The 19,809-nt window shown below is 42.0% G+C and overlaps 1 protein-coding gene across 1 annotated transcript in view; it reads left to right on the top strand.

Annotated features, from left to right (window-relative positions):
* Positions 1-19,809, top strand: part of HOMER1 (homer scaffold protein 1) — a 100,462-nt gene that overhangs the window by 48,292 nt on the left and 32,361 nt on the right. The window contains exon 5 of the mRNA XM_070743227.1: positions 737-876. Coding sequence (XP_070599328.1) covers positions 737-876 — 140 coding nt within the window. The remainder of the gene's footprint in view (positions 1-736; positions 877-19,809) is intronic.

Below are 19,809 nucleotides of genomic sequence, written 5' to 3'. Positions count from 1 at the left end.
ATGCAACAAATTTTGCCCTTTGGGGTATATAATCTCTGCAACATCACAATACACATTGAAACAACATCACAGCACTGCCTGAATTGCTGTGACCCTCAGATGCTGCTCCATGAAGCAGAACATCTTTTGACATAGTTCATTGAAACAATAGATGGGAGATGATTTGATATACACACACACACAGGCTGCAGCTCTCTAGATTCCTTCTGTTTTCTGCTTTAAAGGTTCAGTAGGATTATTATGATTACTTATTAGATTTGTATGCCGCCCCTCTCCGTAAACTCGGGGCGGCTCACAGCAATTATAAAAACAACATATAATGACAAATCTAATAGTTAAACTCTAAAATAACAATAATACATTTAAAAAGTCTAAAAAACAAGAAACCCCAATATATAAAAAACATACATACAGTCATATCATACACAGAAAACTACGTAGGCAGGGGGAGATGTTTCAGTTCCCCCAAGCTTGACAACAGAGGTGAGTTCTAAGGAGTTTACGAAAGGCAAGGAGGGTGGGGGCAGTTCTAATCTCTGGGGGGAGCTGATTCCAGAGGGTCGGAGCCGCCACAGAGAAGGCTCTTCCTCTGGGTCCCGCCAAACGACAATGCCGAACATTGATATTTTCTAAGACCTAAAATATATTTGATAACTGCAGCATTTCGTTTTATATATTGGAAGTATATTGTATAGAAGTGAAATATGTAACCATTCCTTTTTTTTCCTTTTTAAAGGAATCTGCGGGTGATATTCAATCCCCTCTTACACCGGAGAGCATTAATGGGACAGATGATGAAAGGACAATGCCAGAAGTGACACAAAATTCAGAACCAAGGGCTGAAGCAACCCAGAATGCATTGCCATTTGCGCATAGGTACAGATTCCATTCCCACATCCTTATTAAGTAATATGTTCATGTGCTTTTTTTGTTGTTAAAAATTGGCCTCGTTTTTTATTTGGTGAATTTAAAGATCTTGCATGATTGGTGAGCTTACAGCCATGGATACAACTTGTTTCATTTGCTGTTTCTCTACTAAAATGACACAGTTTTGTATAGAAATTAAGCTGATCTCTTCAATGATGAGAACTACAGCAGAAAGAAGGATCATAGCTCTTCCAGTGTGGATATTTTTCCCCTCCTGTGTATATTTCTTTTCCTCTGTGCATCTTGGCCATGGACTAGATTTAAACTAAGATTCAAGTTATTATTTTTGGGGGGTGGGGTGGGTGGGTGAAATATGTCAGTAAAAGCACTTTATTTCTACACTTCACGTATGAAGCAATACTTGAATGCCTGGAATTTTAATATTGTAACTTTAAAAGGGCTTCCTCCGATATTTTATTCAATATCAGGTTCCTACAATGCAAATAATATTTGCAGCAAATCATTGCAGAGGGCAGTCTTCTTATTCCAAGTAATGGTGAACCATACTCTTTTCAAGTATGACCCATTTCTCTTTGACTCCAGTTCTGGTGCTCTAGTGAATGTGCACTGACCTTTTAGGGACTTGACAATGCTCCTAAGCTCTCTCTAAAAATGTACATTTCTTCAAATCTTAAGATGCCTCCTGTAAGAAAAATTCCCCAGACCATGAGAATAAAAGCTAAAAATCCTTATTAACCACATGATATATATATATATATCATAGAAACATTTATCAAACATAACATATATCAAACATAACATAAGGATCCTAAAGATGCCAGCATGATAATACCGTATCATACCAGGACCAATTGAAGTCACAGGTATTTTTCCCCGTGTGCCTCAAAAGGTAAAGTACCTAACTTCAAGAACCATATATATATAGTATTTTCATATCTGGTTTACACCCCCTTCCTCCTGTCCATATATGGGGTTGTCTTGCATCCAATTTCATCATAGTTCCTTGGAACTCTCTAGATTAATCCATCAAGTTGTTGTCCTGCCTTTATGAATGTTTCTTGGCCTAAAAAGTAGGATTTCTTCATCTGGATACAGGATGTAAACATGTTTTTGTACATTTTTGCTATTCTGGCAAGGTCCGTTGTCCAAAAGGTCGGAAGTTTAGTACTCTAATAAGAGTGTTTCGTATCTATCTAGGCCTTAGACAGCTATCTCTCACACACATATAGATGGTATCGATACCATCCACACTGGGTATGTCAATACATTGCATGTACCTCCTATTTGGTGGGTTGCAGAGAGCAATATATGGCCTTGGGATGTAGTTTTTAGAGATTTCTGGTTTGCATAGAATAGTCTGAAAATGCTTAGTGTGAAATTGGTTTTTGGTTGTGCTTTTGGCAGATTGACCAAAATGTGACTCAGAACTGACAGGTGCTGTCCTTATTATAAGAGAATGTTGCAAGTGACAAAGATATGATTAAGTTTCGTAACCTAGTCTACACCTTTTCTGTCACACTAAAGAGTTCTATGGGTAGTTCTCAAAGTGCAACCATTTGTTTAGCAACTGTTTGAAAGCTACAGTGTCATTGGAAAAAGTGACTTACGACCAGTCTCTGCACTTATTACTATCATGACATCCCCAGAATCATGGGATCAAAATTTGGATACTTGGCTGTCAAATTGGGATGCTTGGCTATGTATTTACAACGATTGCAGTATCCTGTAATTTGGTGATCATGTTATCTCACCATTCGCAACCTTCCCAGTAGGAAGTGAGATTCACTTACTGACTGTTTGATTCACGTAAGTGCAATGATTCACTTACTTGGTTTCAGTTGTGATTATAAACTGAGGACAACCTGTATATGGGACCTTAATTGACCAAAGTCATAATGGGTGACTGAAATCACGATATCACGATCCATGGATGACAACATAATGACTAAAAAACAACTTGCAAACCAAATATATGAAGGATGTGCAGGATTTTATATATATAGTTTTTAGTTAGTGTATAGCATAAATATTCTATAGCTTTTTTACGTACTGTATGGAATATTGGAGGAGGTAGAAGCATTCATTCGGGAGATAATGTTTCTGGCTATTTGGATTTCTTCTTTCTGATTTAAATTTTTTAAAAACAATTAATCAGACATTTGAGTCATGGTTTTTCAACAATGAGAAATACAGATAATTTTTATTACAATATTGTATCCTGCTATAATGTTATAATTACAAAAGAGTTTATCTTGAATAGCAAATTTTGGAGAAAACGGTATCTCTTTTATAGGAAACCTGGACAGTGTAAGCCATTGTCTTGAAACATTTAATATTTTTGTAAAGAGATATAGATTAAACTTTAAAAAATATTTTTATAATATATAACACAGCACTAAAACATATTTTAAGTGAATCTAATTGGTTAAATTGCTGTGTGCTGCTGTAGTTTCAAAATAGTTAATTTATTCTAAATGGAAATTCATATTAAGATTATATAAATATTTACTATCTTTAAAGATGTGTCCATGAATATCTGGTTTTGTAATTACTGCCAATCCACTGCCGAAATAGTCATATACTTTTTCCTGAATATCACCTGAATCAATTTTTCATGGGAGAAAATTGAGAGTTATTTAAACATTCTGAAGGCATTTTTTTAATAAAAAAGATATCGCTTTCAATTAAAGTCAAAAGATATTTTCTATTGTGTATTTTAATAAGAGTATTACACTCTCATAGGAAACTGAAGTCTGAGAAGGTTGTCTTCATATCTTTATCAAATAGGTTTAAGTAAGAACTATATGTCTTATTCTAGTCCTTCCTGTTTTTTAATCTGTTAAAGGCATATGTAGATAATTTGCAAAAAAATAGAACTGTTTGCAGGAGGATAAGACCACATGTACAGTATATTCCCCAAGCTACCCTCTTGCCTAAATATATTCTCTTTGATTTGTTGACCCTAAGTTTGAGTTCCATTTGGAAGAAACAATGAATAATGGACGTGCGTCATATTGCTATCTATTTCTTATTTCATAATGTCAGATTGCAGAACCTGTTATAATCCCTTACCTCTCATCATGATGATTGAGCTCCTGGGAGGATATTAATGAAACGTCTGCAAAATATCCTAAATTAAAACAGTTACTTTGAGTCTGAAATAATTCTTGCAATATTACTAGGGTTGGCACTGTTGCTTGGAAGATGTCACCCCTGTTACAAAATTCATATTTTTTGCACACCACTAGTTTTAATCCAACAACATTGGGAGACCACCAAAGTCTCCATCCCTGCCTAAAAATACAGCATTGGGTATAAAAATGTAGCTGAAGGAAGAAAACTATTGAAGGGCAGTTGTGATTGCAGCTGACACATGGCAAATTGCACATGTCCCTTATTGCCTTTCATCTTGTTTCTGTGAAAAGCAGAAGCTAAGTTATCTGATGTGGCTTTTTGAAGCTTATAGAGATGGTAGGGATATTGTTTTAGAGAATGTAGCAACCTGAATTGTGCCAACTTTCTGTCCCTTCTAAAGCAATTCTCTTGGGCTTTAGCAACATGTTTCTTTTTAATTTTAAACAGACATGAGTTATAATAATGAAAAGTTAGTTGGAAGTGTTTTATAATCATTTATCTCTAGGCTGTAACCCAGACCCTAACCCTAATGAATATTTTCCTGAAGTTGCTCTTTACATACAAAAAATTAACAGCACTTTTTAATGGATAAAGTTTTATTACAAAGGTGTGATTTACAATAAATGCCTCCCAGGCTTTGTTCCCTATTCTGGTAATAGCTTTCTTTTCTTCTTTGTTTTTAAAAATTCATGCTATATCAAATGATATATTTATCTTAACATCTAAGAATGGCTTTTTATTCTGTGGAAGTGATTAGGTTATGATCATACAGATAACTTGTGAATTAGAACCATTTAAAATAATTTGCATGAAAATAAAGGCTTATATCCCTTAAAGATTTAGCCAGTTTATTGTGGCACAACTTTTCTAAGGGGTACAATTTGTTTTTTTACAAATGCTTTCCTTTAAATCATCCAACAATGCCAACAAAACAAAACTTTTTGTTATTATTGATAAAATATGGGTAATGATCAGAATATTTTTGTGGGAAAATACATTAAGCATTATATGAGTTTACACAGTAACTCATCTCTGACAATATATAAAATTTAAATGCGTATTTTAAAATGTTTAAATAGTGAATTTCCAGTAATACAGTGTTCTTGATTTAAAACTTAGGCAAAAGTTTTAATATAGAGTCTTGATTTTGGAAAAATACCACATAGAGATACACCTAATGTTTGCTTTTTCTTGTGAATTTAGCACTCTTTCTTGTACAGAGCTGTGTAAAGATTTTGTTCGAATGCCAAGTATTTATTTTTCTAAATTATATTAAATGTATTACTGCATTCAGTCAACAATCTGACTGAAAAGTCATTTCTATCCTGGGAATTAATAAGGATGTGAAACGTAGCTTCTTGGAGTTTCGGGAAGTTCTTTGGAAGTTGTTGATGAATTGAAGACGTTGCTGAATGAGTTTTAGTATCACAAATACACTTGTACATATAAAGATTTTAAAATTACAGCAGTGTGTTCTGGATTGAGTCTAGCAGAAAACACCTATAGGAGGAAAGATTCCTTTTATCACTAGGAGGCTTTGATCTATATTTTTTTATTGGCTGAGCAGAAAAAAGAACATCTGTACACCTTCCTCCTGTTCTGTGCATTTTGGTAATTTTCTGACAAGGGATATTTCAAGATCCTGCTGTCAACAAAATAAATCTTGGGATAAAATTGGATGCATTTAGAAAATACGTGAAATGCAACTAAATTTATAGTGATATAATTATTTTCTCATTGAAGTTATTGTTCTTTTTTGTACTCAGTTTAGGTATAGTACCTAGAAAGAAGGCTGTTTCAAACAATAATTCTGTTTCCAGTTTTCTTCTCTGTACAGCAACCTTTTAATAATGCTGTGTATGTATCTGTTATTGTAAGAACAAATTTGCTGCTCCCATTAAAGGCTTTACATAGAATATATCTTTTGTGTAGATTGATTTGCATTTTATTATTTATTAATGTATTAAGTTGTAGATCCCTATGGTGGAACAAGACTCTTTTTAATGAAAGATTTAATCTTTAGGTTATTAAATTGGGCTATCGGAAAATAGCTTGAATTCATACACAAAAATATTTTGCTTAGATTTTTGTGAGTACTGTATAGTTTAACTTTCCAAACCTTTTGGCAACTATAACTCTACCTATTCTACTATTATTATGTCCCTTCATTATCACAGCCAAAGGCTAAAAATCTACCTAGAAGTTCATGGAATTTTAGTTCATTGTATCTAAAAAGCAATACTTTGCAGAATCTGGTGTAATTTAATAATAATAATAATAATAATAATAATAATAATAATAATAATAATAATTTATTAGATTTGTATGCCACCCTTCTCTGAAGATTTGGGGCGACTCACAACATAACAATAGTACAATGCATTACAAATCTAATATTAAATTTTAAAAAGTCAACTAAAAAACCATTAATATAAAATAATCAATATCATAAAATCACAACTACGCAGTCATACACACTCAACCCAATTAATCATACAACAGAGGTCAGAGAAACAATGAAGGGGGGGAGGTAATCATCCCCATGCCTGGCGACAAAGGTGAGTCTTCAGCATTTTACGGAAGGCGAGGAGGGTGGAGGCTGTTTGAATCTCTCGAGGGAGTTGATTCCAGAGGGCCGGGGCCACCACAGAGAAGGCTCTTCCCCTGGGCCCCACCAACCGACATTGTTTAGTCGACGGGACCCGGAGAAGGCCAACTCTGTGGGACCTAATCAGCTGCTGGGATTCGTGCGGCAGAAGGTGGTCTCATAGGTACAGTATTCTGGTCCAATGTCATGTAGGGCTTTATAGGTCATTACAAACACTTTGAATTGTGACTGGAAATTGATCGGCAGCCAGTGCAGGCCGCGGAGTGTTGATGAAACATGTGCATACCTAGTGAAGCCCACCATTGCTCTTGCGGCTGCATTCTGCACGATCTGAAGTTTCCAAACATACTTCAAAGGTAGCCCAATGTAGAGAGCATTGCAGTAGTCGAACCTCGAGGTGATGAGGACATCAGTGACTGTGAGCAATGACTCCCTGTCCAAATAGGGCCGCAACTGGTGCACCAGGCGAACCTGGGTAAACGCGCTCCTCGCCACAGCTGAAAGATGATGTTCTAATGTTAGCTGTGGATCGAGGAGGATGCCCAAGTTGCGGACCCTCTCCGAGGGGGTCAATAATTCCCCCCCCCCATGCTAATGGACGGAGAGATGGAATTGTCCTTGGGAGGCAAAACCCACAGCCACTCCATCTTGTCAGGGTTAAGTTTGAGCCTGTTGATACCCATCCAGACCCTAACAGCCTCCAGGCACCGGCACATCACTTCCACTGCTTCACCGACTGGACATGGGGTGGAGATGTACAGCTGGGTATCATCAGAGTACTGATGATACCTCACCCCATGCCCTTGGATGATCTCACCCAGCAGTTTCATGTAGATATTAAATAGAAAGAGGGAGAGGACTGATCCCTGAGGCACCCCACAAGGGAGAAACCTAGGGGTCGACCTCTGACCCCCCACTAACACCGACTGCGACCGACCAGAGAGGTAGGATGAGAACCACTGCAGAACAGTGCCTCCCACTCCCAACCCCTCCAGCTGGCACTGAAAAATACCATGGTCAATGATATTGAAAGCCACTGAGAGGTCAAGAAGCACCAAGACAGAGGATAAATCCCTGTCCCAGGCCTGCCAGAGATCATCCATCAGTGCGACCAAAGCAGTTTCCGTGCTGCAGCCGGGCCTGAAACCCAACTGTTGAGGGCCTAGATAATTGGCTTCTTCCAAGTACCACTGGAGCTGGAGCGACACCACCTTCTCGACAACCTTCCCGATAGTTATTAAGTGCAGCTGGGTCCAGGGAAGGCTTCTTGAGGAGGGGGCGCATGAGTGCCTCCTTGTAGGGAGCCGGAAAGGACCCCCCCCAGAGAAGCATTGACAATCTCCTGGACCCAGCTCCGTGTCACCTCTCTGCTGGCCGAAACCAACCAAGAGGGACATGGATCCAGTAAACAGGTGGCAGAACTCACAGCTTCAATGGCCTTGTCCACTTCTTCAGGTGTCACCAAGTCAAACTCCTCCCAGACAGATGGACAAGGATAGGCCCCAGTCACCTCGACTGACTCATTGTCAGCCGACATTGCTATCCAATTGGAGTCGAAGTCTGTCTGGATCTGAGCGACTTTATCAGCGAAAAACAAGTTAAAGTCCTCGGTACTGCCCTGCAAGGGCTCCTGAACACCCCACTATTAAGAAGGGAGAGGGTCACTCTGAACAGAGTGGCTGGGCGGGATTCCGCTGATGCAATCAAGACAGCATGATACACACATCTTGCCGCCTTGAGCACCACTTTGTAAGTATTAATATGAGCTCTTACAAGTGTTCGATCAGATTCGGATTTACTCTTCCTCCACCGCTTCTCTATATATCTCTTCTGGCGTTTCAACACCCGGAGCTCCTTGGTAAACCAATGAGCATTCCAGGGTCTAATGCCACACAGAGGTCGCAACGGCGCAATTCGGTCAAGAGCCTCCGTCGCAGCCCTGCTCCAGGCCACAGCAAGAGACTCCACCAAGCTGTGTATGAGTGAATCCGGTAAAACCCCAAGCTCCCTCTGAAAGCTTTCTGGATCCATCAGACGTCTGGGACAGAATCCTCAAGGATTGGAGCCTTGAAGTCAAGCCATAGCAGAAAATGGTCTGACCATGACAAAGGCACAGCTTCTAAGCCCCTTAGTCTCAGACCATTGCTCAACTGCTCTGAGAGAAATATCATGTCGGGTGCGTGTCCCCCCTCGTGGGTCGGACCCTGAACTACTTGGGTCAGGTCCATGGCTGTCATGGTGGCCATGAACTCCTGTGCTAGCCCCGACGATTCGTCGAGTGATGGCAGATTCATGTCCCCCAGAACAATAAGTCCTGGGAACTCCATCGCCAGCCCGGCTACCTCCTCGAGCAGCACAGGCAGGGCTGTTGACATGCAGCTGGGAGGCAGGTATGTGAGCAACAAGCCCACCTGAACCCCTGGATCCAACTTCACAAAGAAGCACTTGCAACCCACAATCTCAGGAGCAGTGAGTCTGCGTAGGCTAATAGTCTCCTTGGCTATAATAGCGACTCCTCCCCACCTTCCATGGGGTCATGGTGGTGCTGTACCTGAAACCCGACTGGGCATATTTCAGAGAGGGGAACTCCTCCCTCTGGGCCCAGCCAGGTTTCAGTCACACATACCAGGTCAGTCTCCTCCTCCAAGATCAAATCTCAGATGAGGAGAGCCTTGTTAACTACCAACCTGGCATTGAGCAGCAGCAGCCTGAGTCCAGGGTCCGGATTACACTCATCACTAGGACCCTGAGCAGAACTCATGGGGCCAGAACAAGGGATCGCTTTCAAGCAGCATTCCCTCATTCCCTGGGAATGGCATGCCCCATGGTTCCCATCATATCTGCCTCTCCCCAGCAGCATCAGGATGTTCTGATCCTCTGCCACCACAGATATAGGCTCCCCCAACCCTCTCGCGTACACACCACCAGACAGGCTGACCTCCTCATTCATAACAATGTATTCACTCATACCATATACATCACCTATCCAATTCCAGTCACTCATACTATACATATCACTCCTCCAGTTCCAATCATTCATCTTAAAATCCCCCCCACTAAGTACTAATACTAAAAACAGCAAAAATAATAAATAGCAAGGATATAGACAAAATCAATTAAATTAATTTACACTAAAAACAGTTCATCAAAAAATACAATACATTAGCTCGAGTCAATCTTTAAAAAATTTCGTGAGTCACAGTTCTTCCACAAAGGGTACGGTAAGATTCTTCCAAAGGCAATAAAAGGAAAGGACTGTTTTTTTTCAAAAATAGTAGTCCAGGGGGGAGGGGGAGGGATATCACCTTAGTCTCCAGTCATCTAAATGAGTTCTTACCCCCATTGTTGTAACCGGTCTCCCCCTGGCTCAGCTGGCTCCAATTTAATTTTATCAGCTGCTAAAAGTGTTTAAAAGCAAGAATCTAAAATCACACAAACTCTTTTTGGTACCTTCTGTTTCATTTGTCCATCTTTCAATTTACCATATATTCCCTTTTTGAGTCTCCTCAAACTGTCAACTCTTGTTTCACTACTGCTTCATCAGCTATGAGTCCCATGGGATTGGGCGGCATAGAAGTCTTTAATTTAATTTAATTTAATTTAATTTAATTTAATTTAATTTAATTTCTTCCAAAAAGCATTCATTTTCTGCTTGATTCCTATTGTCCCTTCTGCATAAAACTGTACAATTTAGGCAATACTGTATACTTCTCTGTAAGCAGATGCACGCGTGTTCTCCTAAGCATCAAATTTCAATCTTTTCATCACTATCATTCAAACTCTTTTTTATCAGAGGAGAGCCAAAAATTTGGTGACAACTCTGATCTGTGATCAAAGCCTTGCTTTTTACAAATTTGATAAATTGTGAAAGATAAAATGATTTCTCCAAGACTACACCTGTGTCCATATATTCCACATGGATATTCCATATTCCATTAGGGTGGATGATAGTGGCAGCAGAAATGGTTTCAAAACAACAGCTCTTTAATTGGCAACTACGGTATTTACAATGCAGCAAAGGCTCTGACTGACAGTCAGCCCTTTTCTAAGGAGCTGCCAGACAGCCTAGCCAATCAGCAGTTAGTATTTTCCCTCCAGAATGGAGGAGCTGACTGAAGCCTATGTGCTTCAGTCTGAGAATGTAACATTGTCCTATTCTTAATTCTTCATAGCTTTTCTAAGGCAAGAATAGGCAATCCAAAGCCCTAGGGCAGTGATGGCGAACCTATGGCATGGGTGCCACAGGTGGCACACGGAGCCATATCTGCTGGCACCTGGGCCGTTGCTCTAACTCAGCTCCAACGTGCATGTGTGGGATGGCCAGCTGATTTTTGGCTCACACAGAGGCTCTAGGAGGGTGATTTTGGCTTCCAGAGAGCCTCCAGGGGGGTGGGGAAGGGTGTTTTTACCCTCCCCCCGCTCCATGGAAGCCTTTGGACCCTGGGGAGAGCAAAACGAGCCTACTGGGCCCACCAGAAGTTGGGAAACAGGCCGTTTCTGGCCTCCAGAGGGCTTCTGGGTGGTGGGGAAAGCTGTTTTTGCCATTCCCACGCATTAAATTATGGGTGTGGGCACTTGCTCATGCGGGATAGCATGTGTGCATGCTTTTTCGGCACCCAAGGAAAAAAAGGTTTGACATCACTGCCCTAGGGCCATTCAGAATCCCCACAGGGCTTTTATGGAACCCTTGGAAGTATCTTTTAGAATGACTGCTAAAAATTAACAGTACAAGCTCCCCAACTTGGAGATTGAAAATGCATAACAACTGGGATAAATCCTGAATAAACTCAAAGAATTCACCAAAATCCCACCTAACCAATTATGTGATGAGACAACTACCAGTTTGGAGCCCTCAGCTTGCCACTCCCAATGTTAGGCTCTCCTTACTTGTCAAAAGATTCCAGACACCCTAATTGGGGGGAATGTAATTTTTAGTTTCATTATAATCATCATTGCTAGGATCAAAATATTTTAGTGCATTATTTCTTCCAGCCAGATAAATAAGAACTACATGTAAATAAGCTAAATAGTAAAAATAGGAGTGCCATAACTTAACTTCTATTAAATGTAAACTATTAAAGTAATCGAACTTTAATAATTACTTCATGGAATGTTTAATTCATAAATCAAAGTGACATCTACCTATCTCCACAGCCCTCATCTCAGACACACCAACAACACCCAAACCTCCTACAACTGACCCCATTCCATTGGGTTCACAACCTCTAGTGATAACAGAAAAGAAAATCAAGACCTATTTCACAGACAAAAGTCAGGAAAAGCTCCAGGCCCAGACAAGATAACTCCTTATTTAAAAGTCTGTGCTGACCAATTGGCCCCCATCTTCACCCAAATCATCAGTGAATCAGTAGAGATGTGCTATATTCCTTCCTGCTTCAAACACTCCACTATCATCCCACTGCCAAAGAAGCCCATCATCAAGGAACTGAACGGCTACAGACCAGTTGCTCTAACATCTGTAGTTATGAAAACTTTTGAAAATCTAGTGCTGTCCCACTTGAAAAGCATCACGGATCCACTCTTAGACTCCTTGCAATTTGCATACTGAGCAAACAAGTCAACAGATGATGCTGTTAATATGGCTTTCCACTACATCCTACAACATCCTGAATCTCCAAAGACCTACGCAAGGATCCTCTTTGTAGACTTTATAGTTCAACATTCAGTGCTATCATTCCAGACATTCTTCTAACTAAGCTGAACCAGTTAGCAGTACCTGAACGCACTTGTAAGTGACTAATGGGGAAGGAGCAAGTAAAGCTAAGTAACTTCACAAGGAAGAGCCTTCTCTGTGGCGGCCCCGACTCTCTGGAACCAACTCCCCCCAGATATCAGAGTTGCCCCCACCCTCCTTGCCTTTCGCAAGCTCCTTAAAACCCACCTCTGTCATCAGGCATGGGGGAATTGAAATTTTCCCTTCCCCCTAGGCTTATAGAATTTATACATGGTATGCTTGTATGTATGATTGGTTCTTTAAATTGGAGTTTTTTAGACTATTTTTAATATTAGATTTGTTTACATTGTCTTTTTATATTGTTGTTAGCCGCCCCGAGTCTTCGAAGAGGGGTGGCATACAAATCTAATAAATAAATAAATAAAGTAGAATCACATTAAATATCTGTACAATTAGCACAGCCCCCCCCACAAGACAGTGTGCTCTCTCCTCTTCCCTTCTCTCTCTATACCAATGACTGCATCTTTAACAAGATGGGCGGGGGCGGGGGGGGGATATAGTATGGATGAGTGTATCGATAGTAGTGTGAATGATATGTCTGGCCCACCTGACGCCCGGGAGACAGGAGAGGGAGGGGCACCGATCTCTGGGGTGGCAGGGGGTCGGAATATCCCTGTGTTGCTGGGGAGAGGCAGATATGGCGGGGGCCACAGAGTTAGCCGTTCCAGGGGAACGAGGGACCGTTGCTTAATAACGGTCCCCTGTTCTGGCTCTGTGAACCCAATCTTGGGTACTGGTGATGAGTGTAACTCTGGCCCTGGGCTCAGGTTGCTGCTGCTGAATGCCAGGTCGGTGGTTAATAAAGCTCTCCTCATCCGGGATTTGATCCTGGATGAGGAGGCCGACCTGGCATGTATTACTGAAACCTGGCTGGGCCCGGAGGGAGGTGTTCCTCTCTCTGAAATTTGCCCAGCCGGGTTTCAGATATGGCATCAACCGCGACCCCAGGGGAGGGGGGGAGGAGTGGCTATTGTAGCCAGGGAGAGCCTTTGCCTGCGTAGACTCATTGCTCCGGAAATAGCGGGTTGCGAGTCTCTCTTGATGAAGTTGGACTTAGGAGTTCAGGTGGGCTTATTTCTCACGTACCTGCCTCCCAGCTGCGTGTCAAAAGCCCTGCCTGTGCTACTCGAGGAGGTAGCCGGGTTGGCGGTAGAGTTCCCCAGACTCATTGTCTTGGGGGACTTCAATCTGCCGTCACTCGGCGAAACCTCTGGGTTGGCACAGGAGTTCATGGCCACCATGACAGCCGTGGACCTGACTCAAGTAGTTCAGGGTCCGACTCACGAGGGAGGGCACGCACCTGACATGGTATTCCTTTCCGAGCAATTGAGTAATGGTCTGAGACTAAGGGGCTTAGAAGTGTTGCCTTTGTCATGGTCAGACCATTTCCTACTACGGCTTGACTTCCTGGCTCCAATCCTCCCCCGCAGGGAGGCGGAACCAATGAAGATGTTCCGCCCCAGGCGCCTGATGGACCCAGAGGGCTTTCAGACGGCGCTTGGGGTTATTCCAGAGGCACTCGTCCACAGTTCGGCGGAGTCTCTCGCGGAGGCCTGGAACAGGGCTGCAGCGGGGGCTCTTGACCGGATTGCGCCTTTGCGACCTCTCCATGGCGCTAGACCCCGTAGAGCCCCATGGTTCAACGAGGAGCTCCGGGAGTTGAAACGCCAAAAGAGACGTCTAGAGAAGCGATGGAGGAAGAGTAGGTCTGAATCCGATCGAACACTTGTAAGAGCTTTTATTAAGACTTACAAAGTGGCGCTCAAGGCGGCAAGATGCGCGTACCATGCCGCCTTGATTGCATCAGCGGAATCCCGCCCGGCCGCTCTGTTTAGGGTGACCCGCTCCCTTCTCAACCAGGGGGGAGTTGGGGAGCCCTTACAGAGTAGTGCCGAGGATTTTAACACGTTTTTCGCTGATAAAGTCGCTCGGATCCGGGCCGATCTCGACTCCAATTGTGTAACAGAGTCGACTGACAACGAGTCAGTCGAGGTGACTGGGGCACGTACTTGTCCACCTGTCTGGGAAGAGTTTGATCTGGTGACACCTGATGAAGTGGACAAGGCCATCGGAGCTGTGAGTTCCGCCACCTGTTTACTGGATCCGTGTCCCTCCTGGTTGGTTTCGGCCAGCAGGGAGGTGACACGGAGCTGGGCCCAGGAGATTACCAACGCTTCCTTGGGGAGGGGAGTTTTTCCATCACTCTATAAAGAAGCGCTTGTGCGCCCCCTCCTCAAGAAGCCCTCTCTGGACCCAGCCGTACTTAACAACTATCGTCCAGTCTCCAACCTTCCCTTTATGGGGAAGGTTGTCGAGAAGGTGGTGGCACTCCAGCTCCAGCGGTCCTTGGAAGAAGCCGATTATCTAGGTCCCCAGCAGTCGGGTTTCAGGGCCGGTTACAGCACGGAAACCGCTTTGGTCGCGTTGATGGATGATCTCTGGCGGGCCTGGGACAGGGGTTTATCCTCTGTCCTGGTGCTCCTTGACCTCTCAGCGGCTTTCGATACCATCGACCATGGTATCCTTCTGCACCGGCTGGAGGGGTTGGGAGTGGGAGGCACTGTCCTTCAGTGGTTCTCCTCCTACCTCTCTGGCCGGTCGCAGTCGGTGTTAGTGGGGGGCCAGAGGTCGACTCCTAGGTTTCTCCCTTGTGGGGTGCCTCAGGGGTCGGTCCTCTCCCCCCTGCTATTCAACATCTACATGAAACCGCTGGGCGAGATCATCCAAGGACATGGGGTGAGGTATCATCAATATGCGGATGATACCCAGCTTTACATCTCCACCCCATGCCCAGTCAACGAAGCGGTGGAAGTGATGTGCCGGTGCCTGGAGGCTGTTGGGGCCTGGATGGGTGTCAACAGACTCAAGCTCAACCCGGATAAGACGGAGTGGCTGTGGGTTCTGCCTCCCAAGGACAATCCCATCTGTCCGTCCATCACCCTGGGGGGGGGGAATTATTGACCCCCTCAGAGAGGGTCCGCAACTTGGGCGTCCTCCTCGATCCACAGCTCACATTAGAACAACATCTTTCAGCTGTGGCGAGGGGGGCGTTTGCCCAGGTTCGCCTGGTGCACCAGTTGCGGCCCTATCTGGACCGGGACTCATTGCTCACAGTCACTCATGCCCTCATCACCTCGAGATTCGACTACTGTAATGCTCTCTACATGGGGCTACCTTTGAAAAGTGTTCGGAAACTTCAGATCGTGCAAAATGCAGCTGCGAGAGCAGTCATGGGCCTACCTAGGTATGCCCATGTTTCACCATCACTCCGCAGTCTGCATTGGTTGCCGATCAATTTCCGGTCACAATTCAAAGTGTTGGTTATGACCTTTAAAGCCCTTCATGGCATCGGACCAGAATATCTCCGAGACCGCCTCCTGCCGCACGAATCCCAGCGACCGATTAGGTCCCACAGAGTGGGCCTTCTCCGGGTCCCGTCAACTAAACAATGTCGGTTGGCGGGCCCCAGGGGAAGAGCCTTCTCTGTGGCGGCCCCGGCCCTCTGGAACCAACTCCCCCCGGAGATTAGAACTGCCCCTACTCTTCCTACCTTCCGTAAACTCCTTAAAACCCACCTTTGTCGGCAGGCATGGGGGAACTGAAACATCTCCCCCGGGCACGTTTAATTTATGCATGGTATGTCTGTGTGTGTGACTGTTAGCATATGGGGTTTTTTAAATATTTAAATATTTTAAATCTGTCTGATTGCTTATGATTTGTTTTTTACATGTTGTGAGCCGCCCCGAGTCTTCGGAGAGGGGCGGCATACAAATCTAAGTAATAAATAATAAATAAAATAAATAAATCCATCTGTTAAACTACTGAAGTTCACAGATGATACAACAATGCTCGGACTCATTTGAGACAATGATGAATCTGCATACCGACAGGAGGTTGGATAGGTAACCTTGTGGTGTCACCAGAACCATCTGGAACTGAATACATTCAAAACCATAGAAATGGTGGTAGACTTTAGGAGGAACCTGCACATACCTCTACCTCTTACAATACTAGACAACACAGTATCAACAGTAGAGACCTTCAAATTTCTAGGTTCAACCATATCGCAAGATCTAAAACGAACACCTACCATCAAAAATTTCATCAAAAAAGCACAGCAAAGAATGTTCTTTCTGCGCCAACTCAGAAAGCTCAAACTGCCCAACGAACTTCTGATACAGTTCTACAGAGAAATTGTTGAGTCTGTCATCTGCACTTCTATAACTCACTGGTTTGGTTCTACAACACGTCAAGACAGACACAGAATTTAGAGAATAGTTAGAACTGCAGAAAAAACTATTGTTACCAATCTGCCTTCCATTGAGGACCTTTATACTGCACAAATCAAAAAGAGGGCTGTGAAAATATTTCACATCCTGCACACAAATTGTTTCAACTCCTGCCCTCAAAATGATACTATAAAGTACTGCACACCAGAACAACTACACAAGAACAGTTTTTTCCCAAATGCCATCACTCTGTTAAACAAATAATTCCCTCAATACTGTCAGACTATTTACTAAGACTGCACCCATCTCCTCCCACAAATGACTGTATGACTGTAACTTTGTTGCTTGTATCCTTACAATTTATATTGCCTGGTTCCAAATTGCTTATTTGTAGCTGAGCAATCATTAAGTGTTGTAGTTTATGATTTTTTATGAACTTTTCTTTTATGTACACTGAGAACATATGCAGCAAAGACAAATTCCTTGTGCATCCAATCACACTTGGCTAATAAAATTCTATTCTATTCTATCTGGAAAAATTAGCTTTCTAGGCAACCATAATATAGCTATAAACAGACTTTGACAGTCTGAAGGAGATCATTGCCTACTTCAAATATTTCATGCTCATTTTCTACACCTCCTTCTGTGTGGAAATGGCTTGACCTTCTTTTTTCACATTCTCTTGAACTGTTAGTTGAGATGAGGTTTAACAAATCTCATTACATTCCCTGCATTTGTTTTCTCAGAATCTTCCTGAGAATTTCTGGCTCCTAACCGAGCCCAACCCTCAACGCTGCTTGACCCGGAAAGATGAGACTCTGACAGCAAGAATACTTTTAAGATAGTATCTCCTGCCAGTCTTAACAACTGGATAGTTTTGTAACAGGAGAGCCAGTCCCTTAGATCATTGTTTTTCAACCAGTGTGCCGTGGCACACTAGTGTGCCGCGAGACATGGTCAGGTGTGCCGTGAAGAAGGAAGCTCAGTTTCCAGTTTTGCAACTTTTTGCTGAGAGCAAGAGAGAGAGAGAGAGAAAAGGAGAGGAAGGGGGGGAGAGAGAGAGAAATGAGGAAAAAGAGGAGGAAAAAAAGAGAAACAAGAAAATGATTGAGGCAGAGAATGAGAGGAAAGAGAGAGAAACAAAAGAGAGAGAGAAGTGACTCTTGATTTAAAGCATATGATAAAAAGCACCCAAAGAATAAGAGACAAAAAAAACCCAGCCCTCAATTGGTTTTGGAAATGGTTCAAGAGTGTATACACACACACACACACACACACACACAAGGGGGGGGGACACAGGGATGGGAAAAGAGAGGAGAGTGTCTTAGAGTGTCATTTTGGTCGGTGGTGTGCCCCAGGATTTTGTAAATGTAAAAAATGCGCCGCAGCTCAAAAAAGGTTGAAAATCACTGCCTTAGATAATCAGATCACTAAGCCATTTAGGTTTAAATTGTGCTTGATAAGCAGTGGGCAACCAGCACAGATCTTTTAATACAGGCATCTGATGATCTCTGTATAATTATAGTTAGCAATCTAGCTGCATATTTGCACCTGTTCACCTTCTAGGTAGTTTTCAAGGGTAGTCCCAAATAGAAAACATTGCAGTAATCAAGACTGGATGATATTATGTTTGGATCAACACTACCAAATCAAGGAAGGAATGAAGCACATGTTGCAAAACCATTATTTGTCAAAGCTGGCATCTGCAAATACAGTGACAACTGAAGGTCAAGGAGCATAGTCACATTATGACCGTATACTCTCAAGGAGAATGCAATCTATGTCGAACAGGCTAGTTCCAATATTCAAACTCACATTCTTCATTACTAGTAGCACTTTTATCCTGAAATCTACATAACTTACTACTTTCTCATTCACCCTCCAATTGACTTAGACAAAGTTTATGGTTTCTGAAATTGGATGAGATATCATCAGCCAGTGGATGACATTCCTTGAGTTAAGATATCTTCTTCCATCAATTTCATGTAATTGTTGAGCATCATGGAGAGACAGCACTGAACCATTTGGTGGATTGTAAATCAACAGCCTAAATATCCGACAATAATTCCATAGCTCCATCTATATCCACATATGTATTTTGGCTCCTCTGCACAACACATTTAGAATTATGTTTATGTTATTAATTCTATTAATTCTATATTATTATTTCTATCAAGTTTAGAATTAGTTCTCTGGTTCTTGAGTCAGCTGGTTGTGACTCACATCAGATAAATAAAAATAAATTTTGTTTATCTTCTAAGAAAGTAGAAGTGCAGTTATCACAATATCTTAGATATTATTTATCTAATAAAATATATAGCTCCACAGCAACAATATACTTAAACTTGTTCTATTATCTGTTCACAGACTGCAATTACATGCCAAAATTCCATACATTAAGGAGAGCCATCTTGACATGCTTGTACTGTGGTTTTATACATAGGCAAACTAAAGTATTTCTCACTCATTTCTGCATTATGTCTCAATGATTTTCATTATCAAGAAAAAATTGGTTTATAAACAGATGTTCAGACATTTGTTCATTCAAAATATGCTCAAAATACGTTGTGAAGAAAGAAAATCTTTCTTAGACTTGCTGACTCTCTATCCCAAATAATATAAATTTCCATTCTCTGGTTCATTAAAATATCCAGACCAACTTTAAGGTTCCCTAAAGACGATCCCAGCAAAATAGATCTAGTAGACTGTAGATATTGGTTTCTTTTAATTTGCCAGACATTTTCTGAGTTATGAAATATGGAAATTTTAGCAAACATTTTTTTAATTTCAACGTAACCTTAGTAATAGAACATGCAAGTATTCCACTTTCTGCAAGAAGAAATAAAAGTCCCTTTATTATCAAGAGGACATCATACAGAATAGGACATTTTTTTTAAAAAAAGAGAGAACTAGTAAATTGTAAGTGGTTCTAGAAGATATAAGTTGCTCCCGGATAGAGGAGTTTTGGGATTACTGTCCAAAGTTAGAAGGTCTGTTGTTCCATCTTATTCTTTTATAACATTGGGAAAGAAAAGAGATGAAGAACTAATGGGAAGCATCTTGAAGGATTATAGATGGGCGTTTCAGAAAACAGATGTGACTGTGATAGATATGATACTCTGGAACCTAAAATAGTTTGCAATAGGAATAAGAATCTGGGACCTAAAATGGTCCTGTAGAGAAGAAACAACAAT

This window comes from Erythrolamprus reginae, chromosome 2 (assembly GCF_031021105.1).
Source record: "Erythrolamprus reginae isolate rEryReg1 chromosome 2, rEryReg1.hap1, whole genome shotgun sequence".
NCBI lineage: Eukaryota > Metazoa > Chordata > Lepidosauria > Squamata > Dipsadidae > Erythrolamprus > Erythrolamprus reginae.
The sequence above is the reverse complement of the archived record's forward strand: the minus strand, read 5'-3'. Positions and strand labels throughout refer to the sequence as shown.